General features: G+C 42.1%; 1 protein-coding gene and 1 pseudogene across 2 annotated transcripts in view; both read left to right on the top strand.

The window, feature by feature from the left end:
• Positions 1–22,445, top strand: part of Sgcg (sarcoglycan gamma) — an 85,878-nt gene that overhangs the window by 43,852 nt on the left and 19,581 nt on the right. The window contains exons 3-5 of one of the 2 annotated variants that reach the window (XM_008825003.2): positions 7,659–7,760; positions 11,326–11,413; positions 16,620–16,739. In XM_008825003.2, the coding sequence (XP_008823225.1) occupies positions 7,659–7,760; positions 11,326–11,413; positions 16,620–16,739 (310 nt within the window). The remainder of the gene's footprint in view (positions 1–7,658; positions 7,761–11,325; positions 11,414–16,619; positions 16,740–22,445) is intronic. The other variant, XM_029559602.1, reaches the window with a different exon arrangement.
• LOC108490282 lies at positions 16,018–16,544 on the top strand (annotated as a pseudogene).

Here is a 22,445-nt window from a genome sequence, read left to right as displayed (position 1 = left end):
CCACAGTCCATAAACTCTCAAAACCTCTTTTGAATAGAAATCTTTTCTTTTATTGCTTCATTATAACATCACTGATTGGCCTAAGGCAGGCTCTTTTCTGGCCTCGTTTGCTGGCTTGTGGTGATATTCTTTTCAGAAACACAGAAATTTTCTGACATCCTTAGTTTTAACAGGTACGACTTGCTGAATCAAAGCAGCTGAATTTGAAGCAAGTTCAATATCATTTCCTTCAAGAATTAACCCATCTTCTTGGGTTTGAGATACTGAACAATCAACACCTGTCCTCATCTGAACCCTGTGATGTATTCCTCACCCAAGAAATTTCTGTTTAGATCCATTGTCTTAAGCAAGCATGCTGTTGGGTAAGTGAGAACAGGCAGACTGTGAAGGAGACCAGTGGAGCCCCAGATCAGGTTCTGTGAATGACTGCAGACAGCGGGAAGAGTGGCCTGGATCCTTTCTGTTCCCCATGTGTCCAGCTGGCGCCTCTCTTTTTTCCTTTTGAAGGACACTGAGCTCTACGTTCATGAGATGAGCTCCTCAGAGGCCTCCAGGAGCCTTTACAGTAACCGTGCATCCCCTCATGCATCTTGTCCAAGTGACGATGATGTGCTCTAAAGTGTGTCAGTCAGATTGCCAAGAACAGAGTCTTTGTTCTCACAGGAGATGTGGCAGAATGCAAAGCTTTCAAAATCTGAAAGAAAAAGGGGAAGGGTGGATATACCAACTCCATGTGAAAACTTGAATACAGTGCTTATTTCCATTCTGGTTCTTTCCTCTTTTCTAGGATACTTGGCTTAGCAAATGATTCTATGCTCCTTCCTGGTATAATAGTGGGTGATTTTATGCCCACTGTACTTGCTCATTGGTTTTAAGCAAGTTCTCTTCTTACGTTTCTTTAAATATTTTATTTATTATTTTTATTTTATGTGTATGCATGTGTTGCTGAAATGTATGTAAGTGCACCCATGTCATGCAATGTCTGTGGAGGTCATAACAGGGTCCCCTGAAACTGGAGTTATGGATGGTTGTTAGCCACCATGTGGGTACTAGGGATGGAACCTGGGTCCTCTGCAAAAGCAGTCAGTGTTGTTAACCACTGAGCCATCTCTCCAGCCCAGCTGCCTTACTTTTGGGGACCTAGAATTCTAATGTTAGAAAACATCTGCTGCTTTATTGTGTAAACACAGTACAGAAACCTAACTTTATGATCATCTGCACTGCATCATAAAAACAATTAGATGGTTATCATAATAGCCACCAAAATATCTGTATATTGTTACAAGTCTTTGTTTTAAATATCTTTATTTCATTTTACTATCCTACCTGGCAGCATCCTTCATTATTTTCATGCTTTCCACCCACTGAAGCTGCATCCCCTGTAGCCCCGCCCCCTTAAATGTGGGCGGGCCTGTAGTTTCTCCAGCCAATAGATGGTAAAAGTGGTGGGACTTCACTCTTTGACCCTATTTTCCTTATTCTTACGTCAGGGAGGAATTTGCAAATATAATTAAGACTCCAAATCGGTTGATTCTGAATTCATGGTAAGGACGATTCTTCTAGGCAGGTTTGGCCCCTGCTGTGGGGGTTGTAGTAAGGAGCTTTCCAGTCAACCCTGTGCGTGCTGTGCTTAGAGGATCTCCAGAGCAACACGGCAGCAGGCTGCAGGGGCTGTTAAGAGTGAGTGCCCCTCTCTGACAGCCAGCAAGGACGCAGAGATCTCCTTCCCATTCTGCAAGAACCCCAATTCCACCAACAGCCACATAAGTTTGGGAAACAACCCCCAGCTCGGAGTAGAATCCAGCCTGGTTGTAGTAAGACCTTGAAGAAAGGGTCCGCTAACTAAGTCTAACCCAGAGAGACTGAAATAAGAAACTGTATTATTTTAAGCTCCTGATTTTGTGCTGATTTGTTGCCTGGCCATAGAAAAAGAATACAATGTCACTGCATTTTACACAGAGGTGCCTAATTTCTCTCCTGATAGTTATTAATGAAGCAAAAAAGGAAACGGGACAAGATCTAAAAGTACCTAAATGGATTTATGATCCATATTCTTGACCATCTATTAATAAATATTTAAGTCTTAACCTGTGTATTGTTGGATATTAATGTATTTTAAGTAGCTGGGGAGGGAGCAGGATGTTAACAGTATTTTAACCTAATCTAATAATGTGTTTTACCCACTGGCTGCTTGGGTAGGACCCAACAGTCTCAGATTGTGGGGTACAGAACAGTGCTAATAGACTGTCTCAGCCTCATCTGAAGTTTAGATTCCACTCAAGGATCAGCAGTGCTCCTTGCATGGATTATGGGACCTCTTATTCTCTCCTCTAGGATCTCTGCCATTATGTTTCTTGTGAGCAGTGATACATGAGTAGAGCCTGAAGAAAGGGGAGAGACAGCAAGGCTTCCTCCAAGGCCCAGCCGCCTTCCCCACTACCATCTCAGCAGCACTTCTGACTAGCAGACAGTAGTGCATAGGGTTACACTCAAGACTGCTTCATGGAAGGCAAGATGGCTTGTAAGCTATTGGAATTCTATTCTGCTGTCAATACTTGCTTGTTTATTAAACAAGAGATCCAACTGAGACAAAACCAAAATTATTCCTAAAATGTTAAGATGCCCTAGAGGGACTTTGGTCTTTGGTTTTTGGGTTTTGTTTTTTTTTTTTTTTTAGTCTTATAGCAGTAAGTATAAGGAAGCTAGGCCCTTTGGTGACTGTTTCACTGGGATATTTTAAGACCCCTTTGCTCATCCCATATGTGCTTTCCTTCACCTCTGAGAATGGACAGCACATGGTACTCTGTGCTGCTTCCTGGAACTGGCTCTGTGACCCTGCATGTGGAGAACTGCATCTGATCAGGAGAGATAAGCAAAGGACCAGTCAGTACCTACAAAAACAGCACCTAAGAAGGGAAGGCAGTGGGCGTAACCTAGAACAGACAAAAGAAGTGACTCCTCTCCCCCCCACACCATCCTCCTACTTGGGGTTCTAACCAAGGGCTTTGCATATTCCAGGCAAGTGCTCTGACACTGAGCTACACCCCAGCCCATTCTTAATTCTAATCCCATTTAACGGTGCTCTGCCAGGTCTGCTGGCCTTTTCCAGGACTATGCTAGTGTTGGAGATGGGCATGAAGCCAAGAGCCAGCCTGTGGCCACCCTGCATGCACCACTGCCTGGCCTTGCCATTATCAGAGGTCCCTGGTCTGACAGGGAAACAGTGAACTCCTTGACCACCTATTAATAAAACTTAACCTTTAACCTTTGTATTGTTGGATCCTGATGTATTTTAAGCAGTTGGGAAATAGTAGCTAACAATATTTTAGTCTCTCCTTCCCATTTGTTTCTCAAATGAATGGAAATTAAGATATGGAAGGGAACCAGGGAGGTAAAGTGGAAGAAGGAACGCAAAGAATAGTAGCAGAAAGGTGTTACTAAGGGAGAAATATGTAAAAAGGGTGTAGTTAAAGGGGAGGGGGGAAGTAGGGCTATACAAAGAACTATGGGAATAAAGGGGGGAAAATTCTCCAGATACACAGTAAAAAAAAAAAATTTTCAAAGCCTTAAGCACAGAAGGAATCCTACAGGGATGGAAGAAAGCCCTTCTAGAAGCAGTACAGTTGTTTAATTAAAATTACAGTGCCAGAGGTGGGTTGCCCCCCCACCATGAGCTGTTGGCCTGAGAGGCCCTAGAGGTCCCCAAAACAATAAACACTATTGCCAGTAATGCTGGTTGTACACTGGAAATGGATGAAAAAAACCCTATTGCTGAAGATACTGCATGATGTGAGCACAGGTGAAGGAGAAATAAAGCTTGGACTAAGCTGGAAACTCCCTGCCACTGGATGGGTGGCTTTCAGGAAAGTGATATGCAGATGGCTGGGGGACAGTCATCCCCTATAATTCTGCTTAACGACAGACCTGAGTGTTGCACTATCAACATGCCAAACAAGATGGCCTGCTGGTGCAATAATAGCACATCTAGTGTGTGTACAACCAGCAAAGTTTTGATTGGATATAATGCCCACTCCTAGGGGTGGAACAAACATCTGGTACTATAGACCAGGCCAACCTCCTGTGGCAGAGAAGAATATAGGCCCCAGTGGCTCAGGGACTCTTGTGGAAGGTATTGGCAGAAAGAATGTAAGAGCCAGAGGAAGGGGTGGAGTGTTACCTGGAAATGTCCTCCAACCAGTATGCTGGTAAACTATAGTCACATCTCCTTCCCACACTCATCAAGGAGTCAAGGGGGGGGAGTCAGTTACCCCTCCCACCCAATCAGTCAACCGTAGCTACATGTGGGGGAGGGGTTAAGGATATATAAGCCGAGAATGCCATGAGGGATCTCTCTCACCTCTTGTGTGGCTATCAGGAAGTCACAGGATCTGTATTTGAATGTGGACGTTCCAGAGCAGCCATAAATGGGGGACCACCACCCCCAGCCCCCCCCCACATTATGTGTGTCTTTCTAAAGGTATTACATTCTATCAGTGGTTTCCAGTCTGAAAAATCAAATTAAAATTGATTTAGCTGTTACTGGTAACAGAGTGGAAGTGAAGCAGAGGTCACAGGCAGTGTGAATGTCTGGTTGAATGACATTCCCTTTTTAAGAGGACAAGATACTGTTAAGACTGAGTTTGGAGGAGAGCCATTCCAGGTTCAGAGCAAGGATTGCCACTGGGACCAACATGTCTGACTATACAATTAGCACTGAACTTCTCATCCTTAGTCCAGGCTGTGCCTTAACTGACCCTCTGATCATTTGTTCTCTGAATGGTTTGACCATGTTATAATGATAAAGAGGCAAACACTCAAAGCCTTCCAAGCCCCAGGCTTTTGCTGTTAGTTGTGACATCCTCAGCATGAACTAGGAGCTGGACTCAACACTCTAGTCATGAAGAACATGATTGGATCCAAGCAAAATTAATATATGTTAGATTCCAATTCAGTCACAGTCTCCTTCCCAGCAGCAGTGTGCAACTGTGGATATCTTTCGTTCATGTACCTGTTTTTATTCACAAATGCTCAAGAACTGTGCAACTGTGGATAGCTTTCATTCATGTAATTACTTTTATTCACAAATGCTCAAGCAGATATCTGAATGTGTACATCAACCTAATCTCATTGCCTTTAGGTTTTATTTGTTGGAAAAACAAAACTGCTTTAGAGATACAATAAAAAGATGGAAAGAACAGTAGCCTAAGGGTCAGACTGGGTGAGAATCATGGTTTTAACTAGGATCATGTTCAGCGCAGGTCTCACACACATTTAAAACAAGAAATGTTTATGATTCCTTGCCTTCAGCCTCTCCATCTGTGGACTTAACTAATTACTAGAAACCTTCAGAAAACAACATCACATCAATGCATAACCTGCGATCTTAACTTCTCTCTCTTGTCTATCTACATCCCACACAGTATAACTGTTTTATAACACTTATATCAGATTAGTATTAACAGTAACCCAGGGGTGATCTGTGGGGGATGTGCATAGATCTGTTGTAAACACGACGGCCTTTTATGTAACAGGCTCCCACAAACCACAAACTTTGGCCTCCACGGGGGCCCTGGAATAAATCTACCATGGATACTGAAGGATGACTGTATTGATGATAATTAAATCTTCCCTTTAAGTTTGACACAAAATCGTGAAATCCCTTGGCCAAATATGTTCATGGTTCTTTTTCCAACATAAGGTGAAAGTAAGTTCCCACTAGCCTGTGTCAAACTCAGACAAAAAACACAGTGTATTTGTGAAATATAGCTCCCAGCACACAAAATTTAGGAGACAGTAGTATAACAAGTTAAACATTAAAAAACAATTAAGGCAAAGACCTAATCTCTCAGTGGCTACTGGGGTATAGACAGGGATTCAAAACAGTACCATACTCTATGGTAGGAGTCAGACTGCTTTTAGATACTCAACACAAAAGGTGAAATAAAATTTCAAACATGAGGGTACTCAAAAAATGAGATACACAGAGGAGGAGAATTTCCTATCTTCTCTTAGGAGGAAGGGCTATCAGAATCTCCACATGTTTTCTCAGTGAAACCTGTCCGTGACAGTTTGTCATTCACAGTCTACTGAAAGAAGTCCCTAGTCACGCAACCTTTTAGCTCAGCCCAGTACAGGCCCATATGCTCTGAGAAGCATTTCCCAGGAACTTCACAATGCTCTGATCAGCCCCATTCTAAATGCTTGAATTTGTCTAAATAACTATTAAAAATCATTAACTACTAAAAATCATAGATGCCAGTAGAACACTGTACTTTTTTTGGATCCTTATTTATATTCCAATGCAATGAGCCAGCACCACCATCATCTGCAGAACAGTCTTTATCTCATAAAACTGAAACTCTACACACACGACAGCCCCCTCCCCCAGCAACCACCATTCTATACTGTGTCTGTGCACTGCCCTCCGCTAGGGAACATAAGCAAGTGGAATCATGCAGCATTTGTGAATGGCTTGTTTCACATGGCATAATGTCCTTGGATTAGAATCTAACAAGATGGGGTTCACCATCTTGTAGCATGCATCAGGAATTCTTCCCTCCTTAAAGTCTGAATATCCCATTGAGTACACAAGCCACATTTTGCTTTTCCCCTCACGTGTTGCTGGACACTGGAAGCAGTGTCCACGTTTTCACTCCTAAGATGGTTCTAAAGTGCACATAGGAAAGAGCCTAGACTGAGCCTGAAGATGTGAGCCATCAAGGGCTACAGAAGGAAAACAAAGGTAAGGAGGCTAAGAATGTGACTCTGGAGGTGGGAGAACACAGTATCCTGAAAACCAGAGGATAGTCCTTGAAGCAGTCCACCATCAGTGCTAAGGATATAAAAGGAATGAAGCCAAAAATTCCCACAAGATTTTACAGAAGGCAGTCATGGTGACTTCCTGGGCTTTGTCTTCTCTTAGGCAACCCTTCATGACTGCAGACTTGGTCAGTGCAGCCCCTACAACCTCAACACCCCCTCCTCCTGAAGTCTTCTCAGTTAATGTCTCCAATAAGTATTTATTTCATCATGGAATACTGTGCACTTACAGCCCTAAAAAGATGTCTAATGGTGTCTTAAGGGGATTCTGGGCTTGTGGTTTGTACAAATACATATATGTGAAGACTCAGAGAACTGTGCACCTCACACCTCATGAGAATTCATTGTATCCTTATTTAAATTTTTTTAAAGGGCTGGAGAGATAGCTCAGTGATACCTGCCTGTCTCCAAGTCTGACAACCTGAGTTTAATCCCTGAAATTCAAATGATTGGAAGGAGAGAACAGACTCCGACAAATTATCCTCTGACTTCTAAATGCACCTTGTGGCACATGCACACACATACACACAAATTCAATAAATAAATAAATGTTTTAAAAAGAAATTAAAAACAGTAATAATAGAATTTTATTTTCTTTTTTATGGCCATGGGCCTTGAGTGTTTATTATAAAATGACTCATTAAATCTTATATGGATCTCCTAACTAGACCTTCCCATTTACATAAGATTTTTTTCAAATTAAGAAATTTTTTCATATAAACAACTAAAGTTTTAAATAAACAATATTTTTAAATGTGGAAGGAAATATTGCATTTTAGTCAATAGTGAGAGAAATGAAAAGCAAAACAATAGAAAATTCCATTGTTTCTTTTTCACAGATAGGAATGGGACACTTGCATGTTACAAAAGATGGACTTCGCCTGGAAGGAGAATCAGAATTTCTGTTTCCATTGTATGTCAAAGAAATACGTTCCAGAATGGTAAGAAAATTATAATTTAAATAATGTGTGTTTCACAAAAAATAAGCAATGATTAAACACAGAATTCTGGTTTTCAGAGGAGATTTTTAGAGAGCACACATATCCACACATTCATGGCATGCTCTTGGCCTATTGGACACTGGACCTTGCTTTGTATAATAAATTCCACAAAGATTTTATTTTTAAATACCTCAGATCTTAATCTAGTAGCCTCGGGGATTTAGAGTACAATGAACAAAATTTAGATATTCAATCTTTATCCAGTACAGTTTAAACGTCCTTCCATCAGTGTGAGCACTGATTCAAAGTTCTCTGAGGGGCTTAGAGAAAAATTAGTTCATGCAGTGTTTTCTGCATAGTTACACTATTCACAGATCATGAGGCTATGGGATTCTCCATATGTAGACCCCAAATCCATCACTATGAAATAGCTATGAGACTTTAAAAGCAAGACTTCTTTCATTGCCAACAGAACTTATAAGAAGGATCACAATGAAACAATGAAATCCAATGATGTTTTTTGTAATATGTTCTATTTTTCCTTATGTGATTCTTTGAACTATATTAGACATTTTGCTAGATTACTGATAGATGGTTTGGGGAACTCCACCCCCATATTTAAGACTTCATATAACTTACAGGTTATCTGAAGAGTGTATGTTTCATTTTGTTTCGGGAACTCCTGGAAATCAGGAAACCAACAGCTGGTCCAGGTGAAGGTTTTTTAGGAAAATTTATAGTCAGCTCATATGCCAGAGTTTAAGCAAGCAAGTAGCATATCTAAGGTAATTAAACAAGCAGTTTCACATAAACACCTGGTTACAAAACTTCACAGGAATATAGCAGTTTGGCAAACAAAGATTCCAATGGTCCCATAAAAATAAATTAATTAATTTTAAAAAAATGAAGGAGCCAAAGGCAGGTTCCGGTTTACCGTCCTCATTCTTTTTAAATTCTTTTCTATTTTATCTTGGGGGGTTTTTATGGTTCAAAGTTATTTGCAACCATTTCATTGCCAGGGAAATTTCCATTGCTATAACAATTTTCCTTCTATTATATTTCTAAATGTGACTAGACATTTCAGTATCTCCTGCCTGAAGAGGCTATACTACTGTTTGTGGGGGTGTTTGAAAGGCAGCAAAAGATTTACTGTCAAGAAACACAGCTCCTATTATCAAAGAAATGAAACGTGCTCCTAAATGAGACATCAGAACATCACCAGCTACAGAGTGGCACAGCATGAGGAACGTCTGTAGGGATGACTTTTATAAAATGAACATAACCTGGACTGAAGTCTTTTAATCAACCTCTGCAAACTCAATGAAAGAACCTTGTGTATTGTGACTGGGGCATCTCCTTGACAACCTCAATTTGGCACTCTACCCCAAAAGAAAATGAATATGTGTATGCTTAAGAATTAACATATCAAAGTGCTGAAAGGTAGCACACCCATCTCCATTGCACACAGTGAAGACTGGGAAGGATGCTTGACCTTCAGTGAACGAGATATTCTAGAACTACGGATGAAAAGACTGGATGGTCTGTTAAGATAAGAGTGGCACCAAACTTGTACTTCCCCAATAAAGCTGGAGAAACTGGTTGGAATAAAAATGTGAGTGAAGCCCAATTCATGAGCACAGTTTCAGGAGACAGATGATTCCAAGAGAGATCTAGGGGAACAAATGTCCTCCAAGTCAGGCCCACTCTTAAAAACTAAATTTAAGAGTCAGACTTTTTTGTTCAGGCAATTGTAATGTTGGCGTAGTAATGCTGAAACAGTCAGCAAAAGGGAGACCCAGAGAGGACAGCTCTGGGTAGTTTTGTACACAGTTATCACTGTGAGGAATCCTATTGGCAGCAGGAGCATGCAAATGACCTGATTTACCTGGATCCCGAGCTTCTTCTAGGGGCACACTTATATTAACCATAGTAGCATTTGGGATGTTAAATAGCCCTGCTATATGAGGACACATGTTATATTGTATCAGCACACTCTTCTGTTACAAAGGAAGTCAGGCACGAATACATTTGATTTTGAGATTTTATCCTCCTCTCTCCCAGCCATGTTGATTGATCCCCCTCTGTATTTTAAAAGGCAGCAGATTGGTAGTGACTAAATCAGGTAAATAAATCATATCAAATGGAACATTCTGGAATTAATAACTTTCATTTTATCTTATCAAACTGTCATCTCCAGTATGCTTTAAGAAAGCAGAGTAAAACTACAAAAAAAAAAAAACAAAAAAAAGTCAGATACCCAAGTGCATGTTATAGGCTCACAAGGTGACATCAAGGCCATGTCAACCAGTACATAAAATTATAGAAACAAGGAACAGAGCTGTGCAGAATTTTTTAACTATTATGACCTTCCATAAATGTGTATACACCCATATATTAGTACAAGTTTTCTTTTCCAAGGTAAGTCTAGGGAGCGGTTTTCTATAAAATGCTAGAAAATAAATTACGTCATCAATTTGAAGGATCTGCCATATATCTACAGTGCTGGGCTGAAAGCATTTCTTTTTTATGAATGTGATTCAGCATGTGCTCTGGCCTCTAGCATCTGATTTCTGAACACCCCTTGTGCATGGGTATTTGGAGATGACTCACTGGGTAAAGTGCTTGTTTCATAAACATGAGAGCCTGATTTTGGATCCCCAAAACCAACATAGATACTGTGTGTTATTTATCTGTGACCCCAGCACTGGTAGAGGCCAAGACAATGGAGCCCAGGGTCTTGCTGACCAACCAGACCACCCAAAATGATAAGCTTCATGTCTAGCAAGAACATGTCTCCAAAAACAAAATGGAAAGCTACCTCTAGAGCAGGAAGCAGAGGATTCTGTAGGCTGGAGTAGGCAGGGGTGCCAGCCCACAGGAGGTCATTGTCAGTCAAACACTGCCAGCACATCCAGTTTGTCAACATTCAACTATGTAAACACACAGTCAGTGTCCAGATGCATTGAGGAGATCAAATCTGAAGAACCAACCAGCATGGATCAAAAATATGTTTAAAAAAGAAAAAGAAACTTTCAGTGCTAGAGAGATAGCTCAGCAGTTAAGAGCACTAGCTATTCTTGTAGAGGACCTGGGTTTGGTTCCCAGTACCCATCACTCACATGCTCACTGGAACTCCAATTGCAGGCAATCCAATGCCCTCTTCTGGCCTCCTTGGGCATTGCATGACAGGGTGTGCTGACATACATGCAGGCAATACACATACACATAAAATAAAAACAATAAATAAAATATTTTTTTAAAAAGTTAATATATTTATACCCTTATATACATGCCTAGGCCAGCCTGGTCTACATAGTACCAGGACAGCTGGGGCAATAGGGAGACCCTGTCTCAAAAAGACCAAAATAATAATCATAATAATAAAATAAAATTTTAAAAGTTAATATATTTATACCCTTAAAATAATATGATTTTAAGGGTTTTTTTCAAGGTTTTAGCTGCAAGTGTATAGGATTCCAGGATCTGTGATGATGTAGAAACTGTAAATATAAATTATATGCAAACATAAAAATATATGTTGCTAATTTTGTAAAAACCTTCCCAGGACTCATCTCTGCTTCTACAGTCGACTCAGAATGTGACCGTCAGTGCTCGCAACACAGAAGGGGAGGTCACAGGCAGATTAAAAGTGGGTGAGTTCAACTTCCTCACAGCACATTACATACACAAGGTCCATAAGCAGTGCTACAGAGGCCAAAGGTTTTAGATTTTCCTTCTAAAGAATTGAAGACTTAGGAACTGGAGAGATGGTTCAGCAGTTAAGAGCACTGACTACTCTTGCAGGGGTCCTGGGTTCAATTCCCAGCACCCACTTGGTGGATAACAACCATGCAAAATTCCAATTCCAGGGAATCCAATGCCCTTTTCTGACCTCCACAACATGAGTGCCCTTACATACATCACGGCATACACACACACACACACACACACACACACACACACACACACACACAATAATAATAATAATAATAATAATAATAAAATAAGACTTGAAAACTTATTTGTAATAAAATATGATCTTTCTAACTCGTGTACATAGAGAACAGTTAGCACCATGAAGCAGAGGAACTGTGTGAAGGGGTGTGCATGTGTGTGTGTGTGTGTGTGTGTGTGTGTCTGTACACATGGGTACACATGAGCAATGTGTGAGTGCGTGTGGAGGCCAGAGGTCAACTGCTGCTGTCTTCCTCAGCTGTTCTCCACCTTACTTTTTGAGACAAGATCTCTGACTGAATCTGGAGCTCACCAATTTGGCTAACTGGCTGGCGAGTGAGCCCCCGGAATCTGTCTCCACACTTTGAGCCCTGGGGTTATAGTTATGAGTCACTGTACCCAACTTCTGTATAGGTGCTGGGGACCTGAACTCAGGTCTTATGTTTTACATGGCAAGCATTTTACCCACTGAACCATCTCTCCAGCCCCTCGTATTTTAATCCAGGGTTATTTTTGATCCAGAAAATAGAGGGCTATTAAAGTTAGTGCAAAAAACAGAATACTCATTACAGGATACCAAAGAGCAAGTATTTACCAGTGACCAAAGTAGCTGAGGTTCAGAGAACAGGGGCCTGGAGCCAAAGACATATTCACATTCTCTTTCCCCCTCCTCCTTTCTCTCTATCTCTCTCTCGCCATGACTCAGATCGCTGGATTCTATTAGGGTCTGGTGGTGAGGACTCTGGCCGGACCAAGCCACCAGATACCGGCTGCTGCACTCACCACCAATTCGGCTATCAGGTACTCCTCTCTCTCTCTCCCTCTCTCTCTCTCTCTCTCCCCCCCATCCCCAATCCATCCCATGTGCTCCATTCTCCTGCTTTCCAGTGTATCTTCCCCCCTCAAGTCAAGTCTTCCTGGGTGCTGTGGCTGCATCAAGCCTTTCTCCACAGAGCCCATAGGACCTTCCTGATTTTCTCATCTGTTTAGCTATAGTTCCCCAAAACAAGCAGTTGTGTCCAATTAGGCAAATTCCAAATTCCAACCAAAGACCAATTACTATCCCAGGTGAAGAGTTCTGCTATCAGTCTTCCCCATGTTTCTAAGACAGTCCCATTTGGGCTGAGCCTTGCTCCTGTCACCCAGGGCTCCATCTGCTGGAAGGCTGTGGTGGGCTGGCTCTCAGCCTCCATAACTGTAGAACCAGTTCTCCTCTCATGCATCTATCTCATGCATCTATATGCATATATACGTAAACACATATGTTAGTATATATGGGTATGTATGTCCTATGGTCCTGTCTCTGGAAAGCACTGACTAACACAATGGTTCAAGTTAAGGCAATGACACCCAGTCCTCTAAGTCATTTTCCTTGGGTGCTAAAAGATCAGCTCTGCTCCAGTCACACTGACTTAGATCCAGAACTTCAGTGACATCTACTTGACTTTGATTGTTGAGAAATAAGACTCCCAGTCCCTATCATACTTGCTAGGCTCTTCTTTGAAATTCCACATTCAAGGGATTTCCAGGATGGATCACTGAGGACTAGATACTAGGTGTGGATTTGGTATGACAAGGACAACAGTGAATATAGTTCTATGGAATTCCGTGCTACTTTCATGCTAAGAAACAACTCAGTCACTTTCCCTGAAGGTGGCTTAGCTGTACTTGTGTTGGTAAGTGGAGGAAATGTTCAGAATGGTACCAGAGTTGTGAAGCATCATCCCAAGTGCATGTTTCTATAAAGCCACCAAGATGCAGATGCTGCTCTGAAATTCTTCTTAGGGACACAGAAAAACTAGATGGTGACTTGGAATCTACAGCCAAGTATCCTTCTAATGCTGCATGCCACAAGAGGAATCAAACAGTATGCAGTTGGAAGAGGCTTTGTAGTGCTTCAGAAAAGAAAGTACACAAGCCAGGGACTTGATATGTTCAGACACTCACTTGACTGATGGTCCTAAAGTCTTCACAGAAAAGTTACTAATGTATCTTGAATGTTCTAAGGAGGGGTGGGAATGGTGAGAATTCGTGAGCTTTTTCTTTTTAAGCAGGCCCCCTCTCTGTGGAAGTTTCTGCAGTATCACCAAAGAGAAACGATTGAGATCTGCTGGCAAGCATGTCACCTTTGCAAAGAACGACAGTGGAAAATTTTATCATGGACAAGGACCCTGGGAAAGTCATGGCAGCAGGCATTATTTATTGAGGGGACAGCTACACATCCTCCTGCTGGAAGTGAAGGCCCCTCTGTGGTGGTTTGAATGTGAATGTCCCCCACAGACTCATGTGTTTCAACACTTGGTCGCCAGCTAGTGCCCTTGTTTTGGAAAGTTGTGGAACCTTTAGGAGGTGGAGACTTGGAGAAAGTGGCTCGCTGGGGGTGGACCTTGAGGTTTGATAGCCTGGCCCCACTTCCTGTTCACTCTCTGCTTCCTGACTGTGGATGCAATATGACCAGCTGCCTCCTGCCTCTGATGCCATAACTTTCCTACCATAATCTCCCAGAACTGTAAGCCAAAATAATTTTAAAACATACATGAAAAAGAACTCAGTGTTTCCAAAAGATGCTTGTAAGAACAGGATATGTGCCACATTGCAGAATCACAGCAGAACAGAAAGATGTGGTTCAATTGACTGTTCCCACACCCACATGGCACCTAACAACCATCTGTAACTCTAGTTACAAGACACTCTCTTCTGGCCTCCATGGTCACTGCACTCATGTGGTACACTCACATACATGCAGGCAAAACACTCATGCACATAAAATAAAAATAATAAAATTAAAAATTAAATAAATCTGGCATGAAATAGCTGAAAAACCTTCAGTTTCTTTGTTTCCTTCCTTCCTTTCTTTGTTTCTTAGACAGGTTTCTACTATGTAGCCCTGGTTGGCCTAGAATTTGCTATGTAGACCAGGCTGGCCTCCAACTCATAGAGATCTACCTGCCTCTGCCTCCCAAGTGCTGGGATTACAGGTGCTTGCCACCACACCAATTTTTCCTTTTTAAAAGACTTACATTGTCTTATTAGTACCATTTTAATTTATATGTATGCAAGAACCCTCAAAGGTCAGAAGAGGGTGTAGGCTCCCTTGGAGCTGGAACTACAGGCAATTGTGAGCTACCTCACATGAGTGCTAGGAACTGAACCTAGTGTCCTCTGGAAGAGCAGCAAGTGCTCTTAACCACTGAGCCATCTCTCCAGCCCCTCTTTGGTTTCTTAAGCAGCAGTGTTGACTATGTTCTGAGATGTGATGGTGCCTGGTCTGGAAAGGCTGGGAACACAAAGAACCATGGTGACACCATGAGGGATGCTTGGGGTCTATTATAGTTGGGCAAAAGACTGAGCATGAAGCCATAAGTCCCAGGGGTCACCATGTCTTTGGAGCCTGGCACAGACCGTCTGCAGATTACATTAGGAGCTGGGAGGTTGAGATGAGTTTGGAGGTGGAAATGAAATAAAAAGAAAAAGGACATAGGAAGACAACAGTGCCTTCAGGGTTGGAGACGGGAGAAAACACAAAGGTGTTCTTCCGCAGATGACTGTTTTCTCCACGTGGAAGAAGGGGCTTCTTGTGAGAGTTATGGCAGAGGACAGAGTCAGGGATTGGTGGGTCTTCTCCCTGAACTTGGATCTCTCAAGTGAGCCATCTGCAAAATGGCCTTTCACAAATCTCATAGAATGCAAAATCCTTAACTTGCTAACTACTAAAAGTATACAAGTTTAGGGGTTCAGTAGTTAAGAGCATGCAGTGCTCTTCCAGAGCTCCTGAGGTTGTTTCCAGCGCCTGCATCAGGTAGCTCACAATTACCTGTAACTCCAGCTCCAGGAGATCCAACGCCCACTTTGGGCCCCTCTTAGGCACCTGCATTCATGTGATAAATATACATAATATGCATACACATGAATAAAAACAAAAATGAATCTTAAATATAAATTTAGTTATAAGTAGAATTACATTATTTTGGGCAAGTTTAAAATATATGAAAAGAGGGGCTGGAGAGATGGTTCAGTGGTTAAGACCGCTAGCTGCTCTTGCAGAGTACCAAGGTTTGGTTCCCAGAACCCAATGGCAGCTAACAACCATTCATAGCTCCAGCTCCAGGGGATCTGACACCCTTGAGGGCATACAACATGGGTGTACTTACATACACGCAGGCAACACACTCTTGCACATAACATAGAAACAACATATAAAATATTTAAAAAAAATAAAATATATGAAAAGAGCCTTTCACACTCCCTGGCCATCTTGGCGGCTGCTCTTGGTTGGGGACTGGCCTGCACCTAAGGCAGGAAGATGGTGGCCACAAGGATGAAAAAGTCTCTGAAGTTGATCAACTCTAGGCTCCAGCTTGTTATGAAAAGTAGAAAATACATGCTGGAGTACAAGCAGACTCTGAAGATGATCAGACAGGGCAAGACCAAACTGGTCATCCTCGCCAACAACTGCCCAGCTTTAAGGAAATCTGATACAGAATATCATGTTGGCCAAAACTGATGTCCATCACTACAACGGCAATGATATTGAACTGGACACAGCATTCATAAAATACTACAGCCTACACACCACTTATCATTGATCTAGTGATCCTGATATTATTAGAAGCATGCCAGAAGAGACTGGTGAAAAAGTAAACCCAAAAAGCTTTTCTTCAATAAAAACTTGCCAGAACTTGTGTGTGTGTATGTGTGTGTGTGTGTGTGTGTGTGTGTGTGTGTGTGTGTGTGTGAAAGAGCTAGGTGTTGTGGTACACATTCACAGAGTCAATGAAACTACCTGCAACAGATCCTAAATATTCTGGTGTTTGGTACTAGGTGACATAGCAATTGTGTAAACAAGGACTTCAGTGCTGCTTACAGTAAATTCTTCCTAATCTGTGCTAATTGATTACTCTTCAGGCCCCCAAATGGTAGACGTCCAGAGCCAGCAGTTTCAGATTAGTTCTGAAGATGGCAAGCCGCTATTCACCGCTGAGGAGGAGAAAGTCATGATTGGCACAGGCAGACTGAGGGTAACGGGTACGTAGTGACCTGGGCAGAAGGGTGTCCTGTCGCGGGCACAGCTGCAATCATGTTTTGACAGCTTTGCCCAGCCCTCTTTAAAAGATAAGGAAAAACATTTGCTAACATTTCTTCCTGGTAGCTCCTGCGACTTTCTTTTTTGAAATCTCCTGAGTGCAAACCCATCCTCCCAGAGCTTGGCTCCCACCTTCCTTTGCCACTTCCCAGCCTTTATCTCCTTCCCAGCTGCTGTAGCCCAAAGGCTTGTCTATCCCTCTGCCCTCTGTGCAGTTCACATATCTGCTTTATAACTTTTATCCGCATTATGCCAGGTACTCAAATTCCCAGTGTGTCTACAAAACCTTTTCCCTCCTGTTGAGTTAAAAGTAGAATCAAGTTCCACACACTGGGCTCATCTTCAGTATAAAAAGAAGGAATTTTCAGAACATACTGCAAATTCACTTGGCTGTACTTCCACGAAGACCATAAAGGCTTTCATGAAGTCATAGACACAATCAGAATTTTCTACACTAATCTGAAAATCAACAGCAGTATTAGTCTCTCACACAATCTTGTCAATATTTTCAAATGAAAGCAACATGTTTTCTGGCCCAGGAAGTAGACTCTCAACCCTGGTACAAAATTTCATGTAACATATACATAATTCCTAAGCACACTATAAAGTGATAAGTTAATGTTGCAGTCTTCTCTGAGGCAGTAGTGTTCCTAGTTAAAGAAGACTGAAGCCAGGTGTGGTGGCACATACCTATAGTCCCAGCACTCAGGAGGCAGAGGCAGAGGGTCATGAGTTTGAGAACTGGGCTACCTAGCGAGGCCCTGTCTTCATACACCTGCTCAGTTGCTTCTCTCCCACACACACACACACACACACACACACACACACACACAAGCTGACTACTGCTTGATAAATAAAAGTACCTGAAGTGCCTCTGACATCAGAAAGCCTCAAAATACAGATGGGCTCTGTCTTAGTTTGTTTCTCCATTGCTGTGACAAAACACTCTGACCACTACCAACTTGGGGAGGAGTTTATTTTTCTTATATCTCCCAGATCACAGTTCATCAGGGAGCCCAAGGTAGGAACTCAGGGCAGGAACCTGGAGGCAGGAGCTGGAGCACAGGCCACAGAGGAACGCTGCTTACTGGCTTGCTCCCTGGCCCCTGCTCCGCCCGCTTTCTTATGTAACACAGGCCCACCTGTCCAGGGGTGGTACCACCCACAGTGGACTGGGCTCTCCCACATCACTCATCAAGAAGATGCCCCACACACATGGCCACAGGCCAGTCCAATAGAGGAAATTCCCCAATTGAGGCTCCCTCAACCCAGGTGTGTCAAGTTGACACTACTATCCAGCACAGGCTCTGACTGTGTCGTTTCAATTAAGTTTTACTTTACAATGTTGGAGATGTGATACATATTCAGTAGAAACTAGCTGGAATTTTGAATGTAGATCTTTTCCTGGACTAGCCCTAGGTGGTTCCCATCCTCTCTCTATGGCTGGACAGCAACAGTGACCAAGACTATAGCTCTCACTCAGCCCTGTGGTCACATGTGATAGATGTGACCCTCACTCTCCAGTGGGCTGTGCTGCTGAGGTGTCATGGTTGGTAGGTTGGGTGGATTCAATGCATCTTCCACTTGGGATATTTTCAATCTATGTTGTAGCTATTGGAACATGGCACCATCATAGTTAAGGCCATCTGTATAGGAAACACTGGCTTTGTTGGCCTAGATTCTATTTCTGCTTCAGTAGTTAGTAGCTACATGTAAGTTCTTCATTCTCCAAGGCTGTCTCCTCACGTTTTAAGAGTGGATGGACACTGTCAGAATGTTCTTGCTGGTAGAGTAAGTAAAGTTCTTTGTAGAGTATGATTGTACTGCAAGGTAATAAAACTTAAACTGTAGAGAAAAGGATCTAAAGAGCTTGGATTCCCTCAAACCCAAGCCACCCTCACAGAGAATCAGTAAAATGAACTTTTCCCTAGCCCGGGGCTCCTGTCAGGCCATAACACTGTTAGCGAAGCAGATTAGAAGGCTGATGAACAGCTGTATTATAAATTACCTGCATGTATCAGAAATACCTCAGGGTCTTGAAATTGTGTGTTCATTATATTCATCCTCAGAATTTCTGGTTTAGTAGTATATTGACTGCTTTTCTTGTCACTGTGACCACCTACCAGAAGAAATTTGAAGGAAGAAAGGCTTGTTTTAGCTCACAGTTGAGATACAGTCTCCTATGGTGGTAAAGGCACAGTAGCAAAACCTGTTCCATCTGTGACTGTGGAAGTTTTTGACACAGCTTTTCACTTCTCAGAGGCTTAGGAAGCAGATAGACATTAGACTAGACGTAAAGCCAGCAATGATCTTCAAGGCCTGCCCCCAGCAATCCACTTCCTCCAGCTAAGCCATCTACGAAAGGTTCCACAGCCTCCCAAAGTGATACCACCAGCTAGAGACCAGGTATTGAAGCACATAAACCTATGGGGGACATTTCCCATTCAAGCCATAACAAGTAGGTTTGGCAGAGGACTTAAGACAGCACTTCTAACCTGTTCCTACATGGATGTCAGTACCACAGTTCCTGGGGCCATGCTATATTTGACTGGCCTACGTCACAGTAATTTCATGGCTTATGTTCTGTCTTAACATTTTTATGTTATAGTCTCAAAAAAGCCTGATAAAAGAGAAAGGACCAGATCACCCAGAGCTCATGGGCTACTCTAAGGATTTGTTTCCAGTGCTTGGACTATGGCACTTTTTGATTCATGTGGTGAAACTCTAGTCTCTGGGTATGAGATCTTGAAATCAGAGCAGCTGTGATCAGCCACAGGAGACTCTCACAAGATTGGGAAATTAATGATTAAGACTTTAAGGGGAGGGAGACTCCTCAGTCATGGCATGCTTTTAGAAGGAACTCCTCGCTCACCTCCCTCTGCTTCCCTGGGCCTGCCTGACTCCCCCAGCCTCATTCACCCTCCAATCTCCCACGCCCAACTCTCCTCCTAGCCTGGATCCTGCCCCATTCCTTGTCTTGGAGCCCAGACACCTGGGGAACCACCACTGCTTCCTGATCCTTTTCATCCAAACCAACCCAGTTCCTTCTCCCGTCCCCAGGGGCACTCTAGGCCTGGTCTGGCTCTCACCTCCCTCTGCTTCCCTGGACCTGCATGACCTGCCAGCCTCTTTCCTGGACTCCAGGACTGACCTTTCCTCTTTCGGATCCTTTGCATCCAGACCAACCCAGTTCCTCCCTGCAGTCCCCAGGGGCCCTTGGGGCTGCTTCCCGCCCCCATCTCCCTTTGCATCTCTTGGTGGCACAGCCACCAGCTGCCCTAGACCAGCATCTTTCCTGGGCCCTGCTCCCAGGCCAGTCCAACCCCCAAATTCCTTAGGCAAAAATCTTTCCTGGAGGGATCCAGACCATAGGAGAAAGCCTGAGAGCATCTGATCCTCATCTGACTTGGGCCACTGTGGGAACTCCTGAAGACAAAAGCAATCTGGCCACTCCAATATAAAATCAAAAGAGAGAACCGGAAGCTTAGGCCCAACAAGTACACAAAGGCACATAAAGTTTATGAAAAGAAGCAGACCTAAACTCAACAAATGAAGGCTTGAGTCTCACGCAAGAACCAGAATCTACAAAAGAAATAAACACATCAAAGTCACAGAGAAAAAATAATATGAAAAATCAAAACAATACATCCCCACCAAGTATCAATAGTCCACTAGAGGAGTATAATGAGAACCCCCTAGAAATGACACAGGACATGAAACTCAAAAGAACAATTATAAACATGATAAAATAATTCAGTGAATTTAAGGAACACAGAAACAAAGAAATCAAAGGTCTGAAGGAAGATAGGGATAAACTTCTGAATGAATTCAGAAAAGAGTTAGAAATATTGAAGAATACTCAGGCTGAAATGAAGAAGGAAGTGAAACACTCAGTAAGCTGATTAAAAATGACAGGAGAAAGCCTCACCAATAGGATGAATGAAATGGAAAACAGAGCATCAAGACTGGAAGATAAAGTGGACGAACTAGACCACTCAGGCAAAGATTATGAAGAATTTAAGTAATCACAGAATGGAATGTGCAGGAATTGTGTGACACCATAAAAAGACCAAACTTATGAATCATAGGCATAGGAAGGAGAAGAATCCCAAGATAATGGCATGGACCACATCTTCAACAGAATCGTGGAAGAAAATTTCCCAAAATGAAAGAAAGACATGCCCATACAAATACAAGCATATAGAAAACCAAACAGATAGGACCAGAAAAGAAACTCTCCACGGCACATCATAGTAAAAACATTAAATGTACAAAACAAAGAGACAATACTGAAAGCTGCAAAAGAGAAGCAAGTCACATATAAAGGAAAATCCATACGGATTGCAGCTGACTTTTCAGTGCAAACTATGAAAACCAGAAGAGCCTGGACCAAAGTATTCCCAGTTTTAAATGACCACAGATGCCAACCCAGATTACTATACCCAGCCAAAATGTCTATTATACTTAAGGGGAAAGAAAAATCTTCCATGACATCTGAAGGAATTCATTTCCACAAAACCAGCCCTTCAGAGAGTTCTGGAAGCAATACAAATAGCTGAAGAAAGGAATGACTATACCCAAAGGCTTGCAGAAAGAAATTCAATGAAGGTAAAACTGTGGAAAAGTACAGCTACATCAAGTATGTAAACAAAAATAAAAATGTCAATACTCATCTTTCATTAATAACTTTAAATATTAACAGCCTGAACTCCACAGTCAAAAGACACAGACTAGGTGAATGGATTAAGAAACAAAACCCATCTTTTTTTAGTCTGCAAGAAACTCATCTCACTTTCAAGGACAGACACTATCTTAAAGTGAAAGGATGGAAAAAAAAATACCAAGCAAATGGTACTAAGAAAAAAGCAGGCATAGCAATTCTAATGTCTGACAAAATAGTCTTTAAAACTAATCAGAAGAGACAAAGAGGGCCACTTCATTCTGATCAAGGGAACAATAAATTAAGAAGATATTACAACCATGAACATATATTCACCAAACTTCGTGCACCCAACTTCATAAAAACAATACTACAGGATTTTAAGACCCTGATTAACCCCAACTCATTAATAGTAGGCGACTTCAATATCCCACTGTCTCCATTAGATAGGTCAATAGTGCAGAGAATTAACAGAGAGACAGCTGAATTAAACAATACCATATATCAAATGGACTTAACAGACATCTACCGAGTATTCCACCCAAGCACCAAAGTTCTTTCTACTCAGAACCCATGGGACCTTCTCCAAAATCGACCATATACTGGGGCACAAAACAAATCTCAACGAATACAAAAAGATTGAAATAATTCCATGCATTCTATCAGACCACAATGCAATAAAGCTTACAATCAACACCTGAAGAAGCCCTAATCACCACATGAACACATGGAGATTAAAAAACACACTCCTGAATGATGAATGGGTCAAAAGAGAAATGAAGAAAGAAATAAAAGTATTCCTGGAACTAAATGAAAAGGACAATACAACACAACAAAACCTCTGGGACACGCTGAAAGCTGTCCTTAGAGGGAAGTTTATAGCTCTAAGTGCCTACATCAAAAAATCGGAAAGAATACAAATAAATGACTTGCAACTCAAGACACTTGAAAAGCAACAACAAACAAAACCCAAACGCAGAAGACAAGG

The sequence above is a fragment of the Nannospalax galili genome, unplaced genomic scaffold (genome assembly GCF_000622305.1).
Source record: "Nannospalax galili isolate Female #2095 unplaced genomic scaffold, S.galili_v1.0 scaffold488, whole genome shotgun sequence".
In the NCBI taxonomy this organism is placed as follows: domain Eukaryota; kingdom Metazoa; phylum Chordata; class Mammalia; order Rodentia; family Spalacidae; genus Nannospalax; species Nannospalax galili.
Note: the sequence above shows the minus strand (reverse complement) of the source record. Positions and strands in the feature narration are given on the sequence as shown.